Source organism: Mesoplodon bidens, assembly GCF_964165515.1.
Source record: "Mesoplodon bidens genome assembly, chromosome: 6".
NCBI classification, from domain to species: domain Eukaryota; kingdom Metazoa; phylum Chordata; class Mammalia; order Artiodactyla; family Ziphiidae; genus Mesoplodon; species Mesoplodon bidens.
The window spans coordinates 21696292-21721309 of record NC_138162.1 but is presented as its reverse complement, the minus strand read 5'-3'; the positions used below and the strand labels follow the sequence as shown (position 1 = coordinate 21721309).

At 52.9% G+C, this 25018-nt stretch overlaps 3 protein-coding genes across 15 annotated transcripts; 2 read left to right on the top strand and 1 right to left on the bottom strand.

The window, feature by feature from the left end:
- The first annotated feature begins 2129 nt into the window (after positions 1–2129).
- TPM2 (tropomyosin 2) lies at positions 2130–9580 on the top strand. 4 transcript variants are annotated; one of them, XM_081236935.1, is made up of 9 exons: positions 2130–2369; positions 2814–2939; positions 5842–5975; positions 6072–6189; positions 6287–6357; positions 6817–6892; positions 7073–7135; positions 7294–7363; positions 9437–9580. In XM_081236935.1, exons 1-9 carry the CDS (start codon positions 2256–2258, stop codon positions 9517–9519), a joined length of 855 nt encoding a protein of 284 aa, XP_081093061.1. In that variant the 5' UTR covers positions 2130–2255; the 3' UTR covers positions 9520–9580. The 4 variants fall into 4 exon arrangements, with proteins under 4 accessions (XP_081093061.1, XP_081093062.1, XP_081093060.1 ...); XM_081236936.1 differs by lacking the exon at positions 9437–9580 and adding an exon at positions 8330–8662; XM_081236934.1 differs by lacking the exons at positions 6817–6892; positions 9437–9580 and adding exons at positions 6497–6572; positions 8330–8662.
- Positions 9581–10530: 950 nt separating this feature from the next.
- On the bottom strand, positions 10531–21897 carry CA9 (carbonic anhydrase 9). Of its 6 annotated transcripts, none has more exons than XM_081236546.1 (12): positions 21815–21897; positions 15776–16010; positions 14931–14960; positions 14502–14672; positions 14226–14368; positions 14052–14144; positions 12923–12989; positions 11916–12073; positions 11564–11708; positions 11407–11433; positions 10879–10960; positions 10531–10747 (listed from the first exon to the last, which is right to left on the bottom strand). In XM_081236546.1, exons 2-12 carry the CDS (start codon positions 15996–15998, stop codon positions 10681–10683), a joined length of 1206 nt encoding a protein of 401 aa, XP_081092672.1. In that variant the 5' UTR covers positions 15999–16010; positions 21815–21897; the 3' UTR covers positions 10531–10680. The 6 variants fall into 6 exon arrangements, with proteins under 6 accessions (XP_081092672.1, XP_081092669.1, XP_081092668.1 ...); XM_081236547.1 differs by having other exon boundaries at positions 10532–10747; positions 15776–15976; positions 21815–21877; XM_081236543.1 differs by lacking the exon at positions 21815–21897 and having other exon boundaries at positions 15776–17675.
- On the top strand, positions 21484–25002 carry ARHGEF39 (Rho guanine nucleotide exchange factor 39). Of its 5 annotated transcripts, none has more exons than XM_081236549.1 (9): positions 21484–21677; positions 21889–21983; positions 22240–22360; positions 22622–22740; positions 23339–23409; positions 23651–23779; positions 23942–24171; positions 24426–24514; positions 24696–25002. In XM_081236549.1, exons 1-9 carry the CDS (start codon positions 21540–21542, stop codon positions 24709–24711), a joined length of 1008 nt encoding a protein of 335 aa, XP_081092675.1. In that variant the 5' UTR covers positions 21484–21539; the 3' UTR covers positions 24712–25002. The 5 variants fall into 5 exon arrangements, with proteins under 5 accessions (XP_081092675.1, XP_081092676.1, XP_081092674.1 ...); XM_081236550.1 differs by having other exon boundaries at positions 23651–23782; positions 24699–25002; XM_081236548.1 differs by having other exon boundaries at positions 23651–23782.
- Positions 25003–25018: the final 16 nt, after the last annotated feature.

The following is a 25018-nucleotide window of genomic DNA, read 5'->3' as shown; positions in this document are numbered from 1 at the left end:
AGAAAAGCTGCCACTTGGTCTTTACAGCCACCAGGAATCAGCCAAGGGAAGAGCATTTTAGGGAGAGAGAACAGAATGCATAAAAGGTGGAAGCTTCAAGAAAAGTATGGTGATTTCCAGTTCCTGCACTTAGCTCAGTATGAATGCTGCACAGAAGTACAAGTCTGTGTACTGGGGGTGAGGTTGGAAATGAAAGGAGGTAGAGCTAGAGAAGCGGGCAGGAGCCAAAACAAAGGGCCTTATATACCATATTAAGGAATGTGGATTTTTCCCATCAAAAGAGGGCGGGCAAAGGGAGGGGTTTGGGAGGATTTTAGGGTCCTACTTGCACCCACTTTAAAAAAAGACTTTTGTGTAACAATGTCGAGGAGAGCTGGGGAACCAGGAGTAAGACCACAACAGACCCAGGCAGGAGGTAATATAAGGAGTTGCCCAAGGCAACCCCAGAGACTTCTGAGGAGGAACCTCATTTGTAGGAAGTAGAACCTACAGGATTAAGTGGATGTGGGAAGTGAGGGGCAGGGGAGCTCTTGATTACCCGCCAGGGGTCTGGCACTGGCTACAGGGTGGATGGAAGCGACTCTCAAAAGAGTTTGGGGAAACAAGGAGACGGAGTGAACACCGCGAGATCAGTTTTGTTCCATGTGTAGCAGCAGTCGCCTAAGCAGATCTAAATACATTTCAGAGCCCCCTCCCTCCCCGCCCCCATCTCGCCCGGGCCCGGGACCCATGGTTCCCACGGTTCCCGCCCCGCCAGCAAAAGCCAGGCCTCCCGTCCCTCTGCCCCTGGGGAGCAAGGCTTCCTCCGCCTGGTCTCCCCTTTCCCCCCTTCCAAGGCAGCTCTCCACTTCCTCTCCCCCCACCCCACCCCGAGAAAAACGAAAACAGCCTGGCACCCGTGCCTCTGATTTCCCGACCCTAGGCCCCGGCTCCCGGAGCTCCTTCTGGTGGCCTCGGTCCGAGGGGACACCGCACCCCCAGCTCCTGACGCCCAGCAGCTCAGTAACTCTTACCCTCGCCCCTGCCTTCCTCGCCCCAGCCCGGCCCCGCCTCCCCACGGGAAACATCCCAAAAAAGGGCAGAAAAGAAATTTCAGCGTAAAGCTGGCTCACAAGGGAAGAGAGGAGAGTCCGCCGGGAGAAGGGGAGGAGAAGGGAGGGCGCACGGGGAGGTTAGGCGAGAGCGGGGGTGGGTGGGGGTGAGTGGAGGGGCGGTAGGGGCGGTGGGGCCGGTGGAGCCCGGAGGGGGGCAAGGAAGGGACGCAGAGGGACGCGTCCCGGGAGGGGATGGAGACGGGGGAGGGGAGCGCGCCGCGTCATGCCCGGCTTCTAGCCGCGTGGAAAATATGCGGGGCACGTGGGGGTGGGGCAGGCGGGGCACGGAGCTGGGTTCTGAGGCCCGGGGACCATGGAGGAGGGGCCCTGGCTCCAGAGGCAGGGGCTGGAAGGGAGAAGAGAGGTCAGGCCCGTCCTCGGGGACAGCCAGCCGGGCCTCGCCCCGCACCGCGACCGGGGCTCTGGGCTCCCCTCCTGACTCAGTTTCCCCAAGTTCCTGGAGAGACTCTCCGCTATCACTGCCACGTCGGTAACGGAAACCCAGAGTCTGGGACTCAGGGTAAACTGAGGCACTCGAAAGGCGGAGGAGCCCCGCCTTCCAAGAGACATTTAATCCGAGGGGATTTACAGGAAACTTCTAAATTAAGTGCAGCGGCTGCTGCAGCTGAGCGGGGGGACACTCCGGTCCTTGCGCCCGGGCAGCTGCCGTGAGCTCAAACCCCGAAATAGCCCCAGGGCCCCCAGCCGCAGCTGCCACTGGGCCGGGCTGTCACTCAGAAGAAGCGCGGAGCCCCCAGCCCCAGGGTCTCCTCCCCTCTGCAACGCTACGGTGTTTTCTTTCGACAGACTCTCCATCTACTTTCCCTTCAGACGGCCGTGTGGGGGGGGGTTTGGGGGGGGAAGGAGGGGGGAGAGGCGGAGCTCCGAGGGGGCGGTCCCGAGGGGGTGGGCGCAGGGGGTGGCCGCACCCCCCGACCCTGCAGCGCTTCTGCCCCTACAAGGTTTGGGCTGCGGTGGGGGAGGGTCCTGGCCCCCGGCTCCGCCCGGTCCCTCCCCGCCTTTTAGGCGCCCGCGCGGCTGGGACATCCCAGTCCCGGTTGGTCCTCCTCACCCGCCACCCGTGCGACCACTTCGCGCAGCCAGCCCAGTCAGCCCAGTCCACCACACAGCCCGCCGGCCGGCCGGTTTCCCACCGCAACCATGGACGCCATCAAGAAGAAGATGCAGATGCTAAAGCTGGACAAGGAGAATGCCATCGACCGCGCTGAGCAGGCCGAGGCTGACAAGAAGCAAGCTGAGGACCGCTGCAAGCAGGTGGGGGCCCCAGGCCCGGCGCAACCCCCGGCGCATCCCCCGCCGCCACCTCACGATGCGGGTGGGGTAGGCCCTGCCCGGCGACCCCAGCCTCTGGCCTGCTGTCCAAGGCTCTCTACTGTCCAGTGTGAGGGCTGCTGGGCCTTCACGGTAACCCCCAGGGCCCTAGCCAGAGCCACGCTTCATCTCACCATAGCCTAGGTAGCCCCGGTGCCTCCCTTTCCACTCCTGCCCTTGCAGAGCCATGATGGCCCTTGCTCCTTGGGGTTGGAAGCTCTCTCTCCCCTCCCGCCAGGTCCCTACCACACCCCTGGCTGCACTGTCCCTCTTCTGCTATCCCTCTTCCTCCCTGACAGCCTCTACATATCTCTTAGTACCCCCTCACACGCACCCTTGCCTCCTGCCTGGGCCTGGGCCTGGCTGACTGAGGCTTTTCTCTCCCAGCTGGAGGAGGAGCAGCAGGCCCTCCAGAAGAAGCTGAAAGGGACGGAGGACGAGGTGGAAAAGTATTCCGAATCAGTGAAGGATGCCCAGGAGAAACTGGAGCAGGCTGAGAAGAAAGCCACCGATGTGAGTGTGGACCTGGGGGATGGTGGGAGAGTTAGTGCACTGGGAGGGGTCCCAGATATGGGGATGGAGGAGACCTTCAGCACCAGGACAGAAACCGTTTCCTCGCAGGAACCCAGGCTAGGGCAAAAGCTGGCACAAATAATCCAAGACAGTGGGTAAATCAAAACCACTTCCCACTTCCCCCAGAGGACACAGCATTGTAATTCCGTTTGGTTCCAGCTCTTAGCGTGTACAGTGACCAAGCAATGAGTCACCGTGGGGGTGGGTGGTACAAGAATTTACCATCCATCTCAACTAATCCCCCAGCTGAACATGGAGAGGAGCCTGCAGCTACCTTTTCGGGGTGCGGGTTGTGGCTGTAGGTGCCGTTGGGCAGGGGGAGGGGAGAGGAGTTCAAAGAGGGGCCCTGACTTGAGCTACACCCCCGGGGGGGCATTAGAAATTCCCTGGCCTTGACTTCTGGCTCCAGCAGCCCTGCTATGCACTGGGGCGCCAGCTCAGGTTCTGTCGGTCCCTCACTTACCCTCATTAAGCTCTCGGCCTCGAGACCATACCAGGCCACGGGGCAGAGGGACAGAGCCACAAACGCCACGGCAGCCACCTTGGCAAGTTCCGCTCACTTGGAGATTTCTCTGCCCACCCCCCACCCCCTAACCAGACTTCTCCACCTCCTGCCATTCCCAACCCCTCCCACGAGGTAGGAGAACGGCCATCAGACTTTGGACATGGTACTTTCTCTGCCTCATGCTCCCCGTTTGCCTTCCACCCAGGCTTAAGTTTAAGATGAGCCTGCGGTTGGGTGGTTGGAGGGATTTGCATAAGCACAGTCTGAACATCCGAGATCAGAGATGACATTACTGTTCGTATTGACCATTATCCTTGTTCCCCATCCCCCCCTTAGCCCCAAGGTTGGTTTCTCTGACCTCCAGCCTTAGGTTTTGGTTCTTCACCAGCCCTGGCACTTGGGAGGGAACTGACCTGCAGCTGCTAGTGAAGACGACCCTGGGCATCTGACACTCTATAAATAACTGAGGCCCAGTGCAGCTGGAGTAAGGACTGGAAACCCAAGGAGCTAGGTGGGGGCTGGAGGGAGGAGGGGAAGACCGGGACAGAGCTGGGGAAGCTGGGCGGCAGCACCAGTAGAAGATAGGAAACGGTGCCCAAACTTATTGTGTGACCTTGAACACAGCACTTAACTTACACGGTGCCTCAGTTTCTCCTTTCTCTCTTGCTTCTCATTTGTGCAGTGGGGACGGCACTGCCTGTCCTGCGGTTAGAGGGCAGCATCTGTAACTGGGAAGAACTTGAGAAGCAGAAAATGGCAAAAGTCATTCCCGTGATGCGAGCCCCAGGACTTCCCAGATTCTCCAGAGTCATTTGTCACCCCACTACCATGAAGAGTTTCCCTTTTACAGAGTCTCATCTCTCTCTAGAATAGACCTCCAGTGTCCCCCAGAGTCATTCTTCCCAACCCCAGTGCTGTCCCAGAATCCTTCCACACTGAGTCACGTGGCCCTGTGCCCAGGATGGGCTCTTGTCACTCTAGGTGGACTTCAGCACCTGGAGGATAAGCTGCAACTACTTTCTATGTATGGTGTTGTTTCCCCTGCCCTACACTATCACTCAGGACCTGCTTTCTACTCCCTCTACCCCCAGTGCTGCCACCCATCTCTTCCCTCTCACTCTCTTCTTCCCCTACACTGGTCCTTTCTCCTTTCCAATCCTAAATCTCGCGGTTTCTGTGTTTTGTCCTTGAGGGAGAGACAAGGGATAACCTAACGTTTATGGGGTGTGGACTCTGCAGGCACATATTCAAGTGCTTTTTGCATATTATTTTACTATTTCCCAAGATTGCTTATCATCAGAATCCCTTGGAAGCTTTAAAAAAAAAAAAGAAAGAAAGAAAGATTTCTAAGCCCCTGCGCTGGAGATCTCAGTTCAGTGGCTCCAGCATGGAGCTAGAGAACCTGGTATTTTTTATACACCTCCCAGATGATCCTGTTATTAATCCAGTATTAGAAGCACTGCATTATCTCAGAACAGCCTACAAAGTAGGAACTGCTATTGTCGTCAACTCCAATTTAAAAAGGAGGAAACTGAGGCTTAGAGAGACTAAGTAAGTTACCCAAGGTCACACAAGTAGCTCAAAGACAACAGTGTCACTCAGAGCTGACGCTCTTAACACCAAGTTGCACTACTTCTCTCATTTTCCTTTACTGGGGCCCTTCTTGCTCTGTCCTCTCTTTCTCAAGGTATCGTCTGTTTCTGTGCACGTTCTCCAAAACCAACATGATTTTGCCTCTGTACTGCAGGATCAGTGGCTGATCTGCCACTCACACTGCCCTCGCACCGACCTCACTTGCCTCGGGCATTGGCAGGGAGTACCCTCGGTACAGCCTAGGGTGTCCTAAATAGGCCTGGCTTGCCTCCGGAGCCTCCCGCTAGGAGTCTGCCTGGCAGCGAGTGACATCACAGAGCTTGATTCTGTGATTGGCGGTTTTTAGCAGCACTGCAGTCTGGTTGGCCTGATTCTTCCCCACCCCTTGCCTGGACCAGGCTCTGCTGAGGAGGAGTCAGGGCTGCCTCAGACCTGGTCCCAGCAGTTGGAGGGGCTCTCAGGAGGGATGTAGGGATTTGTGTACAGATAACCATTGGAGATTATGCACCGTGCTAGGAGAGTCCCTTCTAGCAGGGGAGTGGAGCTTGTCCAGGAGGGCATGTTTTGGGCTGGAGCACAGAGTCTGCACAGAAGATGGTTGGTTTGGGGGAAAAAGAAATAGGTTGAAATTCTGGAGGTCAGGAAACCTAGGTTCCTTCTGACAAGAATCTTAACCATCCTCTGAAGCCTCTCTGATCCTCAAGGCAGACAAAGGCTTTCTGACCTCTGACCTTTGACTCACAGGCCGAGGCAGATGTGGCCTCCCTGAACCGCCGCATTCAGCTGGTAGAGGAGGAGTTGGACCGGGCGCAGGAGCGCCTGGCTACAGCCCTGCAAAAGCTGGAGGAGGCTGAGAAGGCAGCTGATGAGAGTGAGAGGTGGGCCGGGGGTCCTCAGAGGGTGGGCCGGGGAGGGGGCTGGGAGCCTGTCTCTGCTGGTCCTAGCCCTCCCCCTCCCCCTCCCCTGCCTCTCAGAGGAATGAAGGTCATCGAAAACCGAGCTATGAAGGATGAGGAAAAGATGGAGCTGCAGGAGATGCAGCTGAAGGAGGCCAAGCACATCGCTGAGGATTCAGACCGCAAATATGAGGAGGTGACAGCCCTGCCCCACTTCCTTCTCACTCCCAAGTCCCAGACACCCCCAGTCATTCACCATGGATCTCCTCCTCCTCTCTTCCCCATCCCCACAGGTGGCCAGGAAGCTAGTGATCCTGGAAGGAGAGCTGGAGCGCTCAGAAGAGAGAGCTGAGGTGGCTGAGAGGTAAGGACACGGCAGGGCGGCAAGTGAAACTCGGCTTGAGCCCATGGCTCTGGGGCACTCTGCACAGTGGGCAGGCAGTTTCCCAGGCGTGGGACCACAGGGACAGGGCCTGCCTCTGACCCCTACCTGCTGCCCCCAGCCGAGCCAGGCAGCTGGAGGAGGAACTGCGAACCATGGACCAGGCCCTCAAGTCCCTGACGGCCTCAGAGGAGGAGGTAGTCACCTCTCTGGACCTTTCCGGGCAATGGCACCTTCTCTAGGCTCACCTTCCCCTCCATCTCAGGCTGCTCTCTCTCACTTGCTGCGGGTCGGGAAGGGCCTGGGGCTCCTAAACTCTGCCTGCTGTCACTCTCACAACTTTGCTCTTCTCTTCTCTCCTCCACCCCTCCCCCACTGTGCCATCTCCGCTGTCTCCCCCACTGTGCCCTCACACGCCACCCTGCCACACACCCCCTGCAGTAAATGTGGGGACCTAGAGGAGGAGCTGAAAATTGTTACCAACAACTTGAAATCCCTGGAAGCCCAAGCGGACAAGGTAGAGGGGGGTAGAGGGGCAGTGAGGATGGGGTCCTTCAGGGGAGGGAGGCGATGGGCCCAGGCAGGGCAGGGCCGGATGTTGGATGGAGACAAAATCAGGAGCAGCCTGTGGGGCTCCGTGGAGAAATGAAGGACTTGTGGAGGCGATGAACTGATGGCATGTGTCTGTCCCTAAAAGTATTCCACCAAAGAAGATAAATATGAAGAGGAGATCAAACTGCTGGAGGAGAAGCTAAAGGAGGTGAGAGTCCTTCCAGTCCAAATCCCCCTCAAGCCCCCCAGTACCCGCCAGAGACCTCCTGTGGCAGGGAATTTGGGGACAGGGATGGAAGAGAAAGTTGATAGTGTCTGGGAGGGCCTAAGCTCTTGTCATTTTCCCCATCTTGCCTTTACGTCCAGGCTGAGACCCGAGCAGAGTTTGCCGAAAGGTCGGTGGCAAAGTTGGAGAAAACCATTGATGACCTGGAAGGTAAAAGGGATATTCCTCTGTACCCCTGAACCTTTTAAAATAGGTCCATACTTCCCATGACTTATCTTCCCATCCCATGATACATGCCAGTGGTAAATTAGGGTTGGACCACCTAGGACTCCACAGACTCTGGCGGTCTGTGCCTCCCATCCAAGTAGATGTAGCCCCATCAAATCCAGTGCTTCTCGAAATTGAGCGAGCATGAAAATCCCCTCAGAGTTTTCAAAACACAGATTCCTGGGTCCTACTCTGAAGCGACTGCTGACTTTGGGCCGAATCTGTGTCTAACGAGCTCCCTGGTAATGCAGATGCTGCTGGCCCTCACACCACACTCTGAGTAGCACTGATCTAGACAATTCTGTTTCCAAGTGCAGCACCTTCTTCATTAAATAGAGAGCTATTTGGTTTAATATCTAGGTTTTCATGATAACATTAATGGAAAATACTTTTTGAAGCTAGATTTGGTGAAAACAAACATCCAGGCATTTGCTAGTCTGTAGCTACTTCTGTTACCGACAACGTTGTGCCTAAAACTGTCTTTCCTTTTTACTTCACTCTCATAACTCCCTCTTCTCTTGCTTCCAGCCTTCTCAGGCAAGCCTCAGTTTTCTCTCCAACTTTAGGACTTTAGAACTTTCTGGCTTGAGCGCCCTCCCCTTGAAGCAAGCACTCCTGCTTATGCAAAGCACTGTGCCCCCAGGCCCCTGGGGGAGGCAGGAGCTCCTGGGGCGAAGCACCAGTTTGGGGTACAAAGAAGAGCAAAAGACATAGGGGTACAGAGAGGGGAGGAGGGGGCCCTGACAGCTGTCCAGCCTGTTCTCTGGCCTGTCTCTCTCACTCCATCTTCGTCCACCTCTCTCTGATTCTTGTTCTCTCTTTCCATTACCCTCTCTCCTTCCGTTCCTCTTTCCCTCCATTCCCTCTCCCCACACTCCCACCTGGCCCCCCTCCCCTGGACCCCCCCAGATGAAGTCTATGCACAGAAGATGAAGTACAAGGCCATCAGTGAGGAGCTGGACAACGCACTCAACGACATCACCTCCCTCTGAGCCTCTCACCAGTGTGGCCCGCGACCCCTTCTCTCTTCTCCTTTCCATTCTCTGTACGGGGAGGGGGGCAAACAGGAGGAGCAGAAATTGCCAACATTGCACAGCCAGGCTGGACGCAGCCTAGGAGAGCCCCCGTCACAGCTGCTGCCCACCCTGGCACTTGCTTCATCCTTCTATATCCATCCACTCCTCCCTCCACCCGCCAGCCTCTCCCGCTCTCTGCTGCTTAATAAACTCAACTTGGTCTCCACGCTGTTTTCCTGCCCTCCAGAGAGCACTTCCATCACCCCCACAGAGCACTGGTTCACTGCTGAGACCCTGGCTCCTACGGGCACCCCTGATCTTGTGACCCCCCCTCCCCTACTGATCTCACCCACAAAACACTGTGGCCCACACCGGAACCCCTCTGCATGACTCTCACTGCTGCTGTGGGCACGTATGACCACGTCAGTCAACCACGGGCCCTCTGGTGCCTCTGAGACACACGCCCTTCTACAGACCCAGGCATGTCACTGCCCTTGGAGCGTTCAAGCTGTGATTCCAGGATCTAAAAGAATGACTGGAAGGGAAGTGGAATGGTGAGGTGCAGGGGAGGGGCGAGAAGGTTGTGAATGGTCTGGGATGAAGTTTGGAAACACACTGGATGGCAGCACCATGGGGCTTTCGCTGCAGGTCTGTTTTCTGCCTCAAATCTGTCTGTCTGTCTGTCTGACACTCCCTTTCCTGGCTCAGTCTTTGTCTTTCCTCCTGCTTCCAACTCTCTTCAACCTTTTAAAGAAGGAGGGTAAATTAGTTTATGACTCAGGCCTTCCCATCCCACCTCCATGGCCCCAAAGCCTTGAGTGAGGCACCCCTGTCTGCCTTGTTCAGTCCATCCATTTGTCCCACCCACAGGGTCCTCAGATCCCTGAATGTTTGAGTCTTCCTGTGCCTCCAACCCACTCCGTGTCTATTTGTCACATCCCCTGTCCATGCCTCCCCATGTTTCTCCCCCCCCAACCTCACGGGTTGCTTCCCCTCACAGAGACCTTGGCCAGTGCCAAGGAGGAGAACGTGGAGATCCACCAGACCCTCGACCAGACCCTGCTGGAGCTCAACAACCTGTGAGGGCTGGCCCTGCCCCCAGCCAGGCTGTAGTTGCCACCGAATAAAACTGATGTTACCAGCATCACGGGGCCCTTTAAGCCTTTCTTGGGTGTTGGGGATGGTGGTGGTGGTTTTCCAAAGTGGAGAAGGTGGAGAGGCTGCCCCAGGGGAAGAGTGGAGTTGGAAGGACCCCTGAGTGAGCCAGAGGGGTGGGGCACTGGGCTCACGGAGGAGGGGCTGTGAACAGGCTGTGTGAAGCAGAGAAGCCTGGCAGGGCTGGGGGAACATCTGGCCCTTACTCTGCACAGAGCAAAGGAGCTGCTATCAGCGGCCCTGCCCCATTCCAGCAAGCGGCTGGGCCGGACAGCACGACTGGAAGGCAAAACTGCAAAGCTACATAGGTTTTACTTGAGCAGGGTGAAAACCCAAAAGCCTCAGTGTGATTTTAAGCCTAGAGACCAAGCCTGCCCACACACACACACACACACACACACAGTCATTCCAACAATATCGGTCGTTTCTCCCTGCTTCCTGATAACATCTACATGAGGCAGAATCATGTCCCCACACCAAAGATGTCCATACCCTAATCCTGTGAAATGTTACCTTACATGGGAAGGGGACTTTAGTTAAGCTAAGGATTTTGAGATGGGGAGGTTATTCTAGGTTAACTGGGTAGGCCCAACATAATCACAAGGGTCCTTATAAGAGGGTGGCAAGAAGGTTAAAAGCAGTTGTAGGAGATGTGACAATGGAAGCAAGAGATTGGAGTGACGCAAGGAAGGGGCCACAAGCCAAGGAATGCCTGGCTTCTAGAAGCTGAAAAAGGCAAGAAAATATCCTCTCCTCAGGAGTGTCCAGAAGGAACCAGCCCTGCCAACACCTTGACTTTAGCCCATAAGATTCATTTTGAACATCTGACCTCTAGAACTCTTAAGAGAATAAATTTCCATTACCACTGTTTGTGGTAATTTGTTACAGCAGCAATAGGAAATGAACACACCATCCTGTTGATTTGGGGAACAAGGATATGCCTTCCACAGATTTTATTAGAAGTATTTATTTTAAAAAAATATCTTTGGAGGTTTAAAAGGAAGTAGTGTAATGGGCAGGACAAAGTCTCCAGCTCCCCCTCACATTCCTCTGGCCAGCTTCTCTGCACATTCTCCAAGTTGCAGGCCTCTAGGCAACAGCCTCCGTGACCTCTGCCGGGTGGTACCTGACACTTCCTTTGGTCCCACTTGGGTGTCTACACAACAGGGAACCCTAATCGGAAATCTCACCAAGGATGAGCTCATTTGCATGCAATTTGCATGAAGCTGTTCTGGACTCCACTTGGGGAGCAGGGGCTGGGCCTAAGGGAGAGGGTTAGTAAAATACCTTTGCTGCCTTCTCATTTGCACAAGGAAGGCGATGCTGGTAACAGCAAAGAGAAGGCCAAAAACCAGGGCCAGGATGTCTCCTGGAGGGAGGAGGAGAGAGACTGCCTCAGGGAGTGAAGAGGAGTCTGTAGGGTTCCCTCAGAGCCTCTTCCACCTGTCCCCCATCCCTGCCCCAAGTTCTCCAGCTGCCCCCAGCGTCTTCTAATCCAGCAGAGGCCAGCAAAGGGATGGGGGTGGATACACAAGAAGGGGTAAGATAAGCACTTTTTTCCTCTCTAAAAACAAAATGAAAGAGGTTGTTTGGGAAGGAGGATGCAAGGAGATTCCGGAGCTTCATTCTGACCAACTCTTGCACTGGGGACAACAGGGGAACCCCCCTGCCTTGATGTGACACTATCCTATTGGGGTTGGAGTGTGTTCTTCAGAAATGGAGAGGTAGCAGTGGTGGTCCTGACTAGCCCCTGAGGCTGAACGGTGCCAAGGGATGCCCCCAGCCTCAGGAACCACAGGAGGGGCACAGACTCACCAGCAGCAAAACAGGAATTCAGGTGGACTGAGGAGAAAAAGGAGACGTTAGAGCCAGGGGTTGTGATCACCAGTGACAGACAAATGAGGACACATGGGGAGGATGAGGGACCTGTGGCTGGGGGCAGGGGGCGTGGCATCAGTAGACAAAGCTGCACCTGGCTCAACGGTCCCAGGGCTGCTGTCCACTCCAGCAGGGAAGGAGGCCTCAATTATTCGCCCATTCAAAGGCTGTGTAGCTCGGAAGTTCAGCTGTAGCCGAGAGTCATCAGGTCCCCACAGGGAGTCAGAGAGGGCGTGGAGCTAGGGAGGTCAGCAGACAGTGGGGGTGGGCTCATGACACAGAAGCAAAAGGGTCACAGGCTTACAGCCAGCACCTCAGGGACCCACTGTCCACGTCCCCCTCATCCCCAACACGGCTGCTTCATCTCTTTATGCCTCCTCTTTCTCACCTCCACCTACAACCCTTTCCCCCTCATCCCCTATGTCACCACCACACCCCAGCCCCACCTGCTTAGCACTCAGCTTTACTGTCTGGTTGAACACAGTCCAGATGACTCCCTGGGCACAGGGGGGTGTGGTGAGAGACCCCTCATATCGGAAGTAGCGGCTGAGGTCAGAGGGCAGCAGTGCAGATACATCCAGTCCTGGGACCCAAGTCTCAGAATCTGTGGAGAGGACCTGTGCTGGAGTCCCACATAGACTGACCACCCCGCCATACACACAACAAAGCTTTGGGGTACAGGAATACATTTTTATCTCCCAGAAACCAAGCTGACTCAACTCCCTGAAACCACTTCTTCACTGAGTGTATCCCTTCCCATAACTCAGCACAACAAGACATGACTCAGAAGGAAGTAAAAGGCTTTGGGGCCCACAGAGTGAGAGAATTGCTCCCCTGGCCCTCCCTCGGAGTCTTCACTCTTACTCTGCACACTGTGATAACACGCTGGAATGCAGATTTAAGCCCAGAGTAAATCAAAAGAGAAAATGAGTTGAATAACTTGTAAATAAATACCTATAACTTTAAAAACAGACACAAAACTCAAAAAACACAGCTCTCTCTAGGTTAGCAAAACTTAAGGTCCCGTTGGGAAAGTGAGGTTTACAATGACCTAGAGTGACTGAGAAGGAAATAAAGATTTCCAACAAAAGTATTTACACATTTAAAATATTTGATGCTTATGAAGGAGTAATAGACATCTCTCAGAAAAATTTTAGACTCAGCCAGACTCAACCCCTGAAGTTCCAAACGCTATTTTTTGGTCTTATTTGGTTTTTCTCTTATCTTAGTTTCTGTTTGGTTTTTAAACGTAAAGCCTGTGGCCAGCAGTTTGCCTTTGCCTGTTTGCCTGTGTTCTGCTTCATAGTTATTATCAAGGTCACAGTAGGCCAGTTCACATTTCAACCCCTCTGTGTGGGAGGGAGCCCTTCTCCATCCTCAGACCTGAGGCTCCCCAAGGGCGGTTCTTTATGAACACGGGTATCAAGGGTAGTGGCCAAACCAACAAACTGACCTTCCTCGGCGATTTCTTCCAAATGTGACAACAACTGCTCGTAGGCGCTGTTTTCTTCGGGGCCTTCCTAGGAGATGATAATGCAAGATAGATTCATACATGTAGTCAGGGTCATGGCTGGAAGCCTGAAGGTGAGGTGGGTTCCCATAGTCCTCCCCCAGTTCCCAGCTCTGAGAACGCTGGGGGAACACAATATCTCATGTATTATTACTCAAGGTCGATATACTCCTACTTTGCAAACTGACGTAACTAGGCAGACTAGTTTTCAATGGCAAATTGGAGGAAGAGGAGGATGGTGGGTCACTTTACTAGGATACAAGGTTCTCTATGATGGGCTCTACTTACTTTTCCAATCTCACTCATCATTAACTCCACACACATTCTATGTCCCCACCACAGAAAACCCCAATAACCTTTGTATTCATGTTAGCTCTGTATTCACCTTAATAATTCATGTGTTTGGGTTTTGGAGCCAGGACATGCTATTCCCAAGGTACTTCTCTGAACTTTGTGCTGTGAGGCTGGCGTTCATGAGTCAGGGAGGGAGTGAGCCTAACAGGTGTTTCAACATCCACAGGTGTCTCACCATCCCTCCAACCTACTAGCCTCCTCTAATCATTGTGTATGTACTCTTGATCAGTATAGGTCCAAAGAGGTCACTAAATGCTTCTCTAGACAATATTGCATTTCGCAAAGGGGAAATTATGGGTTATAAGAGTATTAGATAAATGACTCTTCCTTATGTCCATTCTACTGCATCTGCCATTCCCCAAATGGGCCATATTCTGAGACTTTACATGTACCGTTCGCTCTGCATGGAATATCTCCTTTTCTTTCCCACTAGTGAAGGCTTCAAGTTTCACCTCCTCTGTGAGGCCTTCCCTGACTACCTTGTTGACTCTGCGTCCTGTGTATATGTCTATCCTGTCAGCCTCCCTCACTGGCTGTGGGGAGACAAGGATCCACAGTTTCGGAATCTTTTGTTGAGGCCCAGCTCACAGTGGGTGTTAATGAAAGAACTAATGAGTAAATGAAGATGATAGCCAGGTGTGGGGTGGGGTCTCTGGGGCAAGATACTCTGAGCCCGAGGGCTGGGGAAGCAGGGGTGGGGGGTGTCCAAGGCTGGTACCTGCAGAAAGGCGGCCAGCACGGCCAAGCCCCCCGGGCGCCCCAAGGCCTCGTCAGTTTTGGCAAATGCAGTGCTGAGGTGAACCACATGGATCTGGAGAGGACACGGTAGGAGTGGGCGAGATCCCCTACCCCGCGACCCACTTCGACCCTCCGCGGACAGCTGCGCGCTCACCTCGGCAGGGAAACGGTGACCGCCAACCGTGTGCTCCGAGCCCGGGCGACCCGCAGCCCCCCAGTGCAGATGCAACTGCTGGGCCCGGTACTCCTGCCCGGGACCCAGGGCCATCTCCAGGCCGGGAGGCAGACTCAGCTGAACTGCGTGGTGAGAGGCAGTTGAGCCGGGCCCACCCCTCTCTCCGGAGAGCGCGAGCCTAACTCCCAGGGACAGGCCTTCATCCCCAGATAGCCTCCGCCCCTTCCCGGAGGCTCCGCCCCGAGACCGCCTCACCGGTGTGGCCATTGTTGCGCAGGCGCAGTTCTGGTTGTGGCGGGATGTCAAAGCCAAGGAGTTCCAGGGGTCGCAGGGCTGGGCAAAACGCTGTGAGCTCTGGACGGATATCTACCGGGGATTGAAAACGGCCAGCGCAGGCGGGGGACACCTGGGGCCATGGCGGAGCGCCTGGAGTGGGAGAGTATGTACAGGAAGTTTGATGACAAGATCAGGAACTTTTAGGGAAGCTGAGTAGAAAAAGTGATGGGGTCGAGTCAGGAGGCATCCGGACGGGAGATAGAAATAAGGGATGTGGAGGGAGAGAGGCAGCGGGTGGTGTCAGGGACTGGCAGACGTGGATGCGGGGGAAGAGGGCAGGGGGTGCGGGCATCAGCAGAGCTGAGCTGGGTGCCCAGATTGGGTCTGTGCAGGGGGTGGGTGTCTCACCTCCATAACGCCAATGACTGTGGTCATCCCCTGCATAAATGAGAAGAATGAAGAGGCTGATCTTTGAGCCCAGTCCCTCCCCAGCGGCCCAAAGGAGGTGGGTCTCCTTCACTAGCAGAGGTTCACAAATTCAGATGTCTTACAGAAGCATAGCAGGTAACAGAAATGCCTGAAGCAGGCCAGGTGTAAAGCACTAAGATCCTGCTGGCCCCGGAGATACCAGTTTGCGACCACTGTCTTAGGGTCTGTAAAATGGGTGGAGGCCTCAGTTCGCAGGCCCAAATCAGTAAACCTTTTTCTCCCTTATTCATCCCTCCTCCCCACTCATCCTGTTCCCTTTCTGGTCTCCAGCTCATTTTCCAAAGTTCCTGGCTTGAGAGTCAAGATACCAGGTTCTCCTACCTGCTGTTTCCTTAGTCCTGGTCTCAGTTTCCTCATCTGTAGGCTGAAGATGAGGTGATTTCTACAAGCCCTTCCTGCTCTTCCTCTGGTACACCCCCATCCTTCCTCTTCTCTCCCCTCATACTCTTCTCTCCACCTTTTCTCTCCACATTCCTATCTTTCTCCTCTCCAGCCTCCCCCTTTCTTCTTTCCCATCTCTTCCTGCTTACCTCTCTCCATCTGTGCCCCATTTTGTCTCCCCATCTGTGCCCCTTTTTGTCTCCCCATCTAGCTCTGAAAGGGGGTAAAGGGCTAGTGGCATGGGAGCCCCTGGGGTTGGGAAAAACTACCATCAGAGTACAGGCTCCTCTCCTTCCCTGAATAATCCCTACTTGGGTTGGGGTTTAATGAGGGGAAGCATCAACCTGCTGGAGCCCAGATTTGCAGAGCTGATGACCACTTACCGTTTTTGTCTCTGTGGGCATTATTCTGAGGGCCTTGAGTATGCCTGGGAGTCTCAACAGTAGGTAGATCCTCTAACTTCAGAGAATCCTCTCCTCCTGCTTCCGTCTTCATTCCAGGTGGGTCCAACTTTCCAGGTATATCCTCTTCACTGGGCAGGTCCCCCTCACCCAGTGGATCATCTTCCCCAGATAAGCCTCCTCCTGTGGTGGGAGCCCCCTGCATCCAGAGCAGGCTCTGGGGATGGGCAGGCACCAGGAGGAGCAGTAACAACAGCAATTGCACAGCGGGGCCTGGGGCAGGGGCCGGGATCCACAGAGGGAGCCAGGGGCTGGGGCACAGGGGAGCCATGTGGCTGACTGTGGGGTGTCCTGGGACGCGGTGTGTACGGGCTGTACATGCATCAGAAACAGGAGCTGGATGGGGGAGGAGCAAGCCTGGAGGGGAGCAGACTGGCTCACAGAAGGCCCTTTTGTAGAGATGGAGCCAAAGCCCTGTGGGTCTGTCTGGCCCTGTGCCCCCTCCCTGATAGCAAAGTGGGCATGGGGTGGAGTGAGCGGCAGGTATGTGCGCAGGCAGAAGGTTATCAGGGTCATGGGCTCAGCCTGGAACCCAAGGCACCACCTGGTACTATACAGGTTCTCCCTGGCACCGCCTGGCTGCTTGCCAGCCAACCTCAGCTAACCTTGGCCTGCTTCCCAGTCCCAGGCAGCTGGGGACCCCACATCCTCTGGCTGAGAGGGGAAGCAGCCCATATATACATCCCTGGCCCAGCCAGGGAGCAGGTGAAGGGGTAGGGCAAGCTGCCGGGGGGAGTCTGGGGGTGGGAGGGTGGATGGATGGGTAGGTGGGAGGTGAATTTGAGTATGAATGGAAAACTGTATATATTTATGAAAGAGCCTGATAGGTTTAAACTAAATGTATTATTCATCATATTACACCTTTGCTCAAAAACCTTCATTGGCTTTCCACACTCTACCAAAGTATCTTCTATCTGCCCATCTTCTCCCTCAAGTTGACTTCCAAATCCCCTCAAAATCTTACCAAAGAGACTTTTCCATCTTTTCTCCTACTACTCTCCATCATACCCTAGCCCAATTAAACTATTCATTTTTTACCCAAACCTTTGACCACCTTTGTTCATTTAGTTCTCACTGCTGGGAATGCCTTTCACTCTTCTATTTATTTAGCATCTACCATATGTCAGGCATTGGGCTAATGGACTAGATGTATGGAAATGAATAAGACACAGTCCCTGTCCTGAGGAGCTTGCTGTCTTGTGAGTGAGGGCAAAAATTATCATAATATTTGGGGGAGAGAGATGAATTCTGCCTCAGAAAGTAATACAGAAGTAGGCAAAATTTGATCAGGGCTTAAAGAAGTAGCAGTTCAATTGTTTTTTTTTAAATGGGGGAGGGGCTTCCCTGGCGGCACAGAGGTTGAGAGTCCGCCTGCCGATGCAGGGAACACGGGTTCGTGCCCCGGTCCGGGAAGATCCCACATGCCGCGGAGTGGCTGGGCCCGTGAGCCATGGCTGCTGAGCCTGCGCGTCCGGAGCCTGTGCTCCGCAACGGGAGAGGCCACAACAGTGAGAGGCCCGCGTACTGCAAAAAAAAAAAAAGGGTTGGGGGGAAATGGCATTCTGGGCAAAAGGGAGGCACCAAATATTTTGAGCAGAAAAATGACAGAATCCAAATCTCATTCTAGGTTATGTTGAAGAGTAGTGTGGAGCACGAATTGGAGGGGGAAAGTGGGTGCAAGGAGATGAATAGTGAGAGGACCCCAACAATGGGCTGGGATTCCCAGTCTGCCTATTCACTTAACATTTGGTAAGCTTCCTCCAGTCCTCCAGGCACTGTTCTAGACCCTAGGGATGCAGCATTGAACTGGAGAACAGCCTCTGCTGTTCTACAGCTCACATCCTAATAAGGCCCCTATGGCTTCAACAAACCAGAAGAGAGTAAGGCCATCTCAGGAGATTCTTATCTGGGGCTAACATTCAGTAGGTACATACACCAGTATGGTTGTATAGGTAATTAAATATATTGAAATATTTATAATCTGGTTGGTAACTAGCCCCTAACTCCAGGGTGCTCCTGCTACCCCACTCCTCCCTAGGGACTGTCCTGACCTTATGAACTCACTAAAGAAGTAATGCTTGACACAGCAGGGGCTCCAGGACCCCACTTGAATGCCCCAACCAGTTTCCACTCTGGTAGGTCAGTACTTGTGCACGAATGCACCCACTAACATGTTAAACAGTTTTACTATTTCCTCTGTCTAAATCCCTTCTATTAGTCAAGACTCAGCTCATACAACCACTATGGAGAACAGTATGGAGGTTCCTTAGAAAACTAAAAGTAGAACTACTATATGATCCAGCAATCCCATTCCTGGGCATATATCTGGAGAAAACCATAATTTGAAAAGATACATGCACCCCAATGTTCATTGCAGCACTATTTACAATAGCCAAGACATGGAAGCAATCTAAATGTCCATCGACAGAGGAATGGATAAAGAAGATGTGGTCCATATATACAGTGGAATATCACTCAGCCATTAAAAAAGAATGAAATAATGCCATTTGCAGCAACATGGATAGACCTAGAGATTATCATAGTAAGTGAAGTAAGACAGAGAAAGACAAATATCATATGATATCACTTATATGTGGAATCTAAAAAAAAATCATACAAATGAACTTATTTACAAAACAGAAACAGACTCACAGACTAGAAAACAAATTTATGGTTACAAAGGGGAAGGTGGAGGGGAGGGGTAAATTAGGAGTTTGGGATTAACCTATACACACTACTATATATAAAATAGATAACCAACAAGGGCCTACTATATAGCACAGGGAACTCTACTCAATATTCTGTAATACCCTATATGGGAAAATAATCTGAAAAAGAATGGATATATGTATATGTATAACTGAGTCACTTTGCTGTACACCTGAAACTAATACAACATTGTGACTCAACTATACTCCAATATAAAATAAAAATTAAATAATAAAAAAAAAGACAGCTCAAAGGCCATCACTTCTAGGAGGTCTTGCTTGACCAACTCTACACCACAGGAAGAGATTTCTGGTGCCTCTGAATCACCACAGTTCTTTGCCCTCCCTAACAACCTTGTCTAGCATCCAATTCATATTAAGGTGATTTATGACATTATATCTGCTCTAATAGCCTCGAGGTCCATAAGGGCAGGGTCCAGTATTTAAGTGTGTCTTTTCAGTATTATTTTATTACTGATCATTTTTCTCTCTGCAGATCACCGAGACAGGGCTTGAGAAAAACCAAACTAAATGCCTTCCCTGCCCTCAGGGAGCCCATTGTCAATGGCCTGTGTGTGTCAAACCGCAATTATTCCAGGAGCAGGATATCACATTTCTACAGCACCCCAAACTGTCTGCCTTGCCAGAATGACTGTCATACTGTATGCCAAAACTTGTATGGCTGAACAAGCAGTCTTCTTAGGAGGTAGTCAGCCTAACGATCTAGGTTGCCATTTCTGGAGCTAAATTAAGAGCCGTCCATGGCAATCTGATCCAGTGTGAACTCCTGATGGTCAGCTCATTGTCTTGGTCAGCTGTGTTGTCAGAACCTTGGTTGGACCCAGACACATGGAAAGTACATGGTAATATCTAAATTGGATGGGCCTGGACAAGACAGAATGTGGTAACGACTAATCTAGTTGAGGTGGAGGAGGTCATGGGAAGCATGGAGGACAGAAACACCATGCTAACTGAAGTCTGTATGTCTAGAACTTTCTCCAACACCAATCTTAATTTTATTTCATTTTCCCTCTTTCCAAACGTTTTGAATGTTTCCACCTTTTTCCTTTTTAGATCTCCGTCAGGGTCTCCTTGTACAATTCTCCTTGGCACTTCTTTGTGTCCACATGTCTCCCCTCCATCTCTGCTGCTTTTTCTCAGTATTTCAGAGTCCAGATTGCATCTAGGTACAGCTCTCTCTGTGTTACAGCTCCCTAATTTCCCAAGTGCCATTGTCCATTGTGCTCTCTCTTTCTTGAGCTCTCTGTCTCTGTGTGTGACTATGTCTCTGGTCTGGGTGGGGAATGTGGACTCTGACCCAAGATCGTGCTTTTGCAACTGGGAGTCTGCCAAACCCTGAAACAGGTTTGAGCTCCCAGAGTCTTGTTTCCTGAGTCTCCCCAAAGACAGAGTGTACTCAGGACTGATTGACTAGGACACCCCCCTTCCCCCACCCCGGCCTGACACACGACCTCTCTGTGGTTGTTTAAGGCCAAGTTTTTGGTCATTAGGGTCTGTGTCTTAAGACATCGAGGGCCATGTCTCTGCTTATCCCAGGGCTGCAGAGGAGGGAGCTATTTGCTGGTGAAGTAGGGGGAAAAAGAGCCCCCTATTCCCCAGACATGGATTGGAAGCAAAGACAAATCACAGCCCTTCTGGGGCCCTGGGGAATTACCTGTAGTAATAATAGCATTTTTTTTCTAATTACAAAGTAATGCATGCATGCTCAAGCAGAAAACTTGGGAAAAGCAGAAACGTATAAGGGAATTTAAAAAATCACCCTGTTTATCCCATTCACCCCCTCAGTGGTCCAGTGCCTGGAACAGATTTGGTGCTTAATAAATATTTGTTGAATAAATTATCTTTGATCCCATCACCCAGAGATAAAAGCCACAATCACCTTTTGATTGTTTATCCTTCCAGTCATAGCTATGTTATACTACCTAAATAAGATCATATTGTACACAGTTTTATGGCCTGCTTTTTTTCTCTCGGCAATATACTATGTGTTTTCCCATATTGATAGCTTTTTTACATAATTAATGCTTTCATATTATTCTTCAAATGGCTCTACCATAATTTTCCCAGCCAATTCTCTACCATTGGGCATTTAAGTGATTTCCAGTTTTCTGTTGTTACAACATCTTGCCACCCGTCCTAGTACATATGTTTTTGTCCACATATCTATTTTTTAGGATGCATTCCTAGAAGTGGAATTGCTGGGTTAGAAGAGTAGGCACATTTTAAGATATCTCATGCATACTGACAAAATGGCACTGCTAATTTACCCTCCAGGGCTATTGCCAGTTTTCAAAAAGACCTAACTAAGTAAAGAAAATCTGGTACATTTTATCTCTGACTAGGTAACAACAGACTCATCAACTCTAAGCTTTTGGCCAGAATTACAGCAATTCCGACACACCATGTTAGTTATTGACACTTGCTGACCGGAAGCTAACTGGCTATCAGGTTTTGGATCAGTATGGAAAGAGAAAGCGCGTTAGTGACTTAAAACCTATCAACTTTTCCGGGGGCCAAAATATTCAAAACCTGGCGACCCATGAGGATTCCTAGTAATGAAAGCACTGGGGACAACTGGACCCCGGTATTTGGCATGGGCCCAGGACAGAATCTTAATTCTACAGGTGGGACACTGCGACCCTGCCAGTGTCTAAACCCCCAACTCTCCTGGCTCAAAGTCCACGCTGCTGCCCCAACTTAGTGCTACTCAAAGGAAGGCCACCCACTTGCCCCAACCTGCCCTGCCCCAGAAGGCGCCGCACACCGGCAGCGCCGCCCTGGCGGTGACCTGATGCAGTTCAGCTGGCAGCTGCGCATGCTCCGTCCTGCGCGCAGTCTCCAGGCGCCAGAGGGCGCGCTCCCCTCCAAGGCCCCGCCCCCACGGCCCCGCCCTCGGAGCCGTTGGGATTTGAATCTCCGGAGGGCTGCGGCTGGAAGTGCCGACCCCTCAGTCCGGCATGGAGATCCCGGGCCCCAGCACACGGTGCCCGGTGCAAGAGCAGCGAGCCCGTTGGGAGCGGAAACGCGCCTGCACTGCCCGGGAGCTGCTGGAGACCGAGCGGCGCTACCAAGAACAGCTCGGGCTGGTGGCCACGGTGCGGGGCCCGCACACCCTCCCGTAGGGGCGGGGACCCCAGGGTGTGAGAGGGCCCCTACGAGGTCGGTGACCCTGACTGGGGTACCGTGGGTCCTGACCTGGACGCCTGCACGTAGGGAGCTCAGGCCGACTTACACAGTTTCTAGCGGCGCCTTGGCACTGGCTTCATGTTTCTGCGGACTGCATACCGGTATTCTCTCCTTCCGCAGTACTTCGTGGGGATTCTGAGAGCCAAGGGCACCCTCCGACCACCAGAGCGCCAGGCCCTGTTTGGGCCCTGGGAGCTCATTTACGGCGCCAGCCAGTGAGTAGAAGGGGCGTGGGAAGTGAGAAGGAGGGAGAGCTCTGGCCTCTACCAGTGCACGGAGCTCAGAGTCGGAGCGACCCCGGCTCACATTCGGAGTCTGCCAGTTACCTCACTTGTGGTCTTGGCCCAGTGCCTTAATCTGCCCCAGTTCTCCACCCGCCAAATGGGGTAATAGCACCACCACCGGGGCAGGGGTAGGAGAATTAAAAGAGGTGGTGCTTGGGCCGCTCTTTTATTGTCCTGACCTACGCAGAGAGCTGCTTCCCTACCTCGAAGGAGGGCGCTGGGGACAGGGGCTGGAGGGCTTCTGCCCCCACCTGGAGCTCTACACCCAATTTGCTGCCAACGCTGAGAGGTCCCGGACCACCCTGCAGGTAACCTGAAGATGACCTCAAGTCCTCCTTCCCCTCTTCCTCCATACATTGCCTCTTCATCTGCAGACCCAAACTTCATTTATACTGTTCCTGCATTTATAGAGCCCTGTGGGTGTCCAGCTCTGTACTAAGTTCCCTGTAGGGAGACGGGGTTCTCTCAGGAGCACACAGCTTCCTGAGGGCTGGGGATGTGTACACGGAAGAATACAATAGTAGGAGAGGCTTCTCTCCCTGCTGCCAACCCTTTCCCCGTCACTCTAGGAGCAATTAAAGAAGAACAAACGTTTCCGGAGGTTTGTGCGACTTCAGGAAGGTCGCCCTGAGTTTGGGGGCCTTCAGCTCCAGGACCTGCTCCCTCTGCCTCTGCAGAGGCTCCAACAGTGAGTGAATTCACCCTGACTCAGCCAACTTCTCGTAGAATTCTGAGTCTGTATGATTGCTGCTCTCAGCTTTGTGGGATTCCATGGGATTTGTCCCACTGTGTCTCTCCTGGGACAAATTGCTCCAAAATATTTTGCAAGAGTAAATGTGAACCCACTGGAGTACCCGGGCTGTGCAGCCTCAGGCCCTTAGCTGGGACTGTGGAACTTACACTGAAGTGAGGGGCCTGTAATAAGGCTAGCAACAGGGTTTCTGGAGATGAAAGGCTCGCCTAGCTTAGAATTTGTCCCTGCGGATGAGTTAAGAACTTACAGTCAGTTGTCTGTAGCATCCTCAAGTTGATTACCTTTCACCTTGGGATCTGGCCTCCTGAACCTTGCTCAGTCTGCCCCTCTGACTCTTCAATGTGGAATGGAAGAGGGCCATGTGGTGTGAACCCAGGTTCTGAGTCTCAGATGAAAGAGGGGGATACAAGAGCCACAAGCAGGTCTTTCCTGGCTTTGCAACTGAAGTTTGTACAGGGGGTGATCTGTGTGTCAGGCAGAGGAAATTGCCCAGCTTTACTTCCCCTCGTAACGTCCAACTGTCTAATTCCAGGTATGAGAATCTTGCCATTGCTTTGGCTGAAAACACAGGTCCCAACAGCCCTGACCATGAACAGCTCACAAGTATGTTCTTGCTCCTCCACAGCAGTCCTTGGAGACTGCTTCTCTTGTATCCATTTCTGGTTCTGACCTCCAACAGTGTCTGATATGCCCCTATCTTCCAATGACTTGTATACAATGTTCCTATTGCCCTACATACTCTTCAAGAAGTTAGACTCTGACCCTGGTCCTCTCTGGAATAGCCTTTCACCACCACTATTCACCCAAAGTTGTGCTGGGAGTGGGGCATGGAATATTATTCCAGGGGCTGCCCGGCGGATAAGTGACACTGCCCAGAGAGTCCACACCATCAGTCAGAAACAGAAGAATGACCAGCACCTCCAGCGTGTCCAGGCTCTGCTCAGTGGACGGCAGGCAAAGGGGCTTATCTCAGGTAGTCTGCGTGCTTCCCCTCAATCCTCAAACTGCCCTTTTCCCACCCCCCATCTTCTCTTTTGCCAGCACATACCCACCATTTCCTCAGCCTCCCTTTCCTTCTATGCCGTGCATCGCGGTCCTGAAGCTGCACCAGAATAACAGCTCTCCCATCCCCCAGGTCGCTGGTTCCTACGCCAGGGTTGGCTGCTGGTGGTGCCTCCCCGAGGGGAGCCTCGGCCCCGAATGTTCTTCCTCTTCTCTGATGCGCTCCTCATGGCCAAGCCTCGACCTCCATTGCATCTGCTGCAGAGTGGCACCTTTGCTTGCCAGGCCCTCTACCCCATGGCCGAGTGTCAACTCCACAGGGTCTTTGGCCACTCAGGAGGGCCCTGTGGTGGACTGCTCAGCGTAAGTAACAGGCGAGAGCCCTAGGTGAGGTAGGAGAGGCCCAAAATATACCTCAAGTGCCTGTGCACCATTCATCTCCTAGGCCTGGGCCCCCCCTCACAGGAACTGAGCCACGTAAATTGAGAGCATAGTTGGGCTTGGGATTCATACCTGGTTCTCACTTCAGCCCTAAATTACCTCAGTGGAAACAGCAGGGCCTTTGGCTTAAGGCTGGACCTTTCTGAGCCACGTGCTAAGAGGTGGTCTCTCCCTAGCTGTCCTTTCCCCACGAGAAGCTACTGCTTATGTCCACAGACCAGGAGGAGCTGTCGCACTGGTACCACAGTCTGACTCTGGCCAGCAGGTCAGTTATTGTCCCTCAGAAGAGTGCTGTGGTGAGGCCCACGAGCTGGAGGCAGCAGTCTGGAGCCCCTCTCACGTCTGGAACTCACTCCCCCCCTCACCCCACTCCCCCATCCACACCCTGGGTGGTTTTGTCAGAGTAGAGTGCTCATGCCAGTGCCTGAACTCTCTTCTCTCCACAGCAGCCAGAAGAACTAGAGGCATCTTACAAATTCGAGTCCAGGATACCTCAGGGATAGGTCAGAGTCGGGAGTACAAAGGAATCTTCTTCAGTACTAACAAAACACAGACTCTTCACCGTTTGAGAAGGGTCATTCTGTGTTTGCGTGAGACCAAGACACGCCGTGTCATTTGACCAGCTCTTGAGAACCAGGACACCAAACCTGACCCAATTGAACCTCAGCTGAACCAGCTAGTTTTATGTTGTATGTAGTTTCTACAATTTATTTTCCCACAGGATTTTAGTAAAGTTTTTTCCTTTTTGGAGAAGCCTTTTTATCTCAGC

Excerpts from the sequence above, each read along its gene's own strand:
- CA9 (XM_081236542.1), bottom strand. The coding sequence starts at position 16,124 with ATGGCTCCCCTGTGCCCCAGCCCCTGGCTCCCTCTGTGGATCCCGGCC. Across the intron at positions 14,961-15,775 it reads TGCCCACAGAGACAAAAACG|GGGATGACCACAGTCATTGG; the intron begins GTAAGTGGTCAT and ends TCATTTATGCAG. Across the intron at positions 14,673-14,930 it reads CAGTCATTGGCGTTATGGAG|GCGCTCCGCCATGGCCCCAG; the intron begins GTGAGACACCCA and ends CTCCCACTCCAG.
- TPM2 (XM_081236935.1), top strand. The coding sequence starts at position 2,256 with ATGGACGCCATCAAGAAGAAGATGCAGATGCTAAAGCTGGACAAGGAG. Across the intron at positions 2,370-2,813 it reads CTGAGGACCGCTGCAAGCAG|CTGGAGGAGGAGCAGCAGGC; the intron begins GTGGGGGCCCCA and ends TTTCTCTCCCAG. Across the intron at positions 6,893-7,072 it reads TGGAAGCCCAAGCGGACAAG|TATTCCACCAAAGAAGATAA; the intron begins GTAGAGGGGGGT and ends TGTCCCTAAAAG.
- ARHGEF39 (XM_081236548.1), top strand. The coding sequence starts at position 21,540 with ATGGAGATCCCGGGCCCCAGCACACGGTGCCCGGTGCAAGAGCAGCGA. Across the intron at positions 21,678-21,888 it reads AGCTCGGGCTGGTGGCCACG|TACTTCGTGGGGATTCTGAG; the intron begins GTGCGGGGCCCG and ends CTCCTTCCGCAG. Across the intron at positions 24,172-24,425 it reads CCTGTGGTGGACTGCTCAGC|CTGTCCTTTCCCCACGAGAA; the intron begins GTAAGTAACAGG and ends GTCTCTCCCTAG.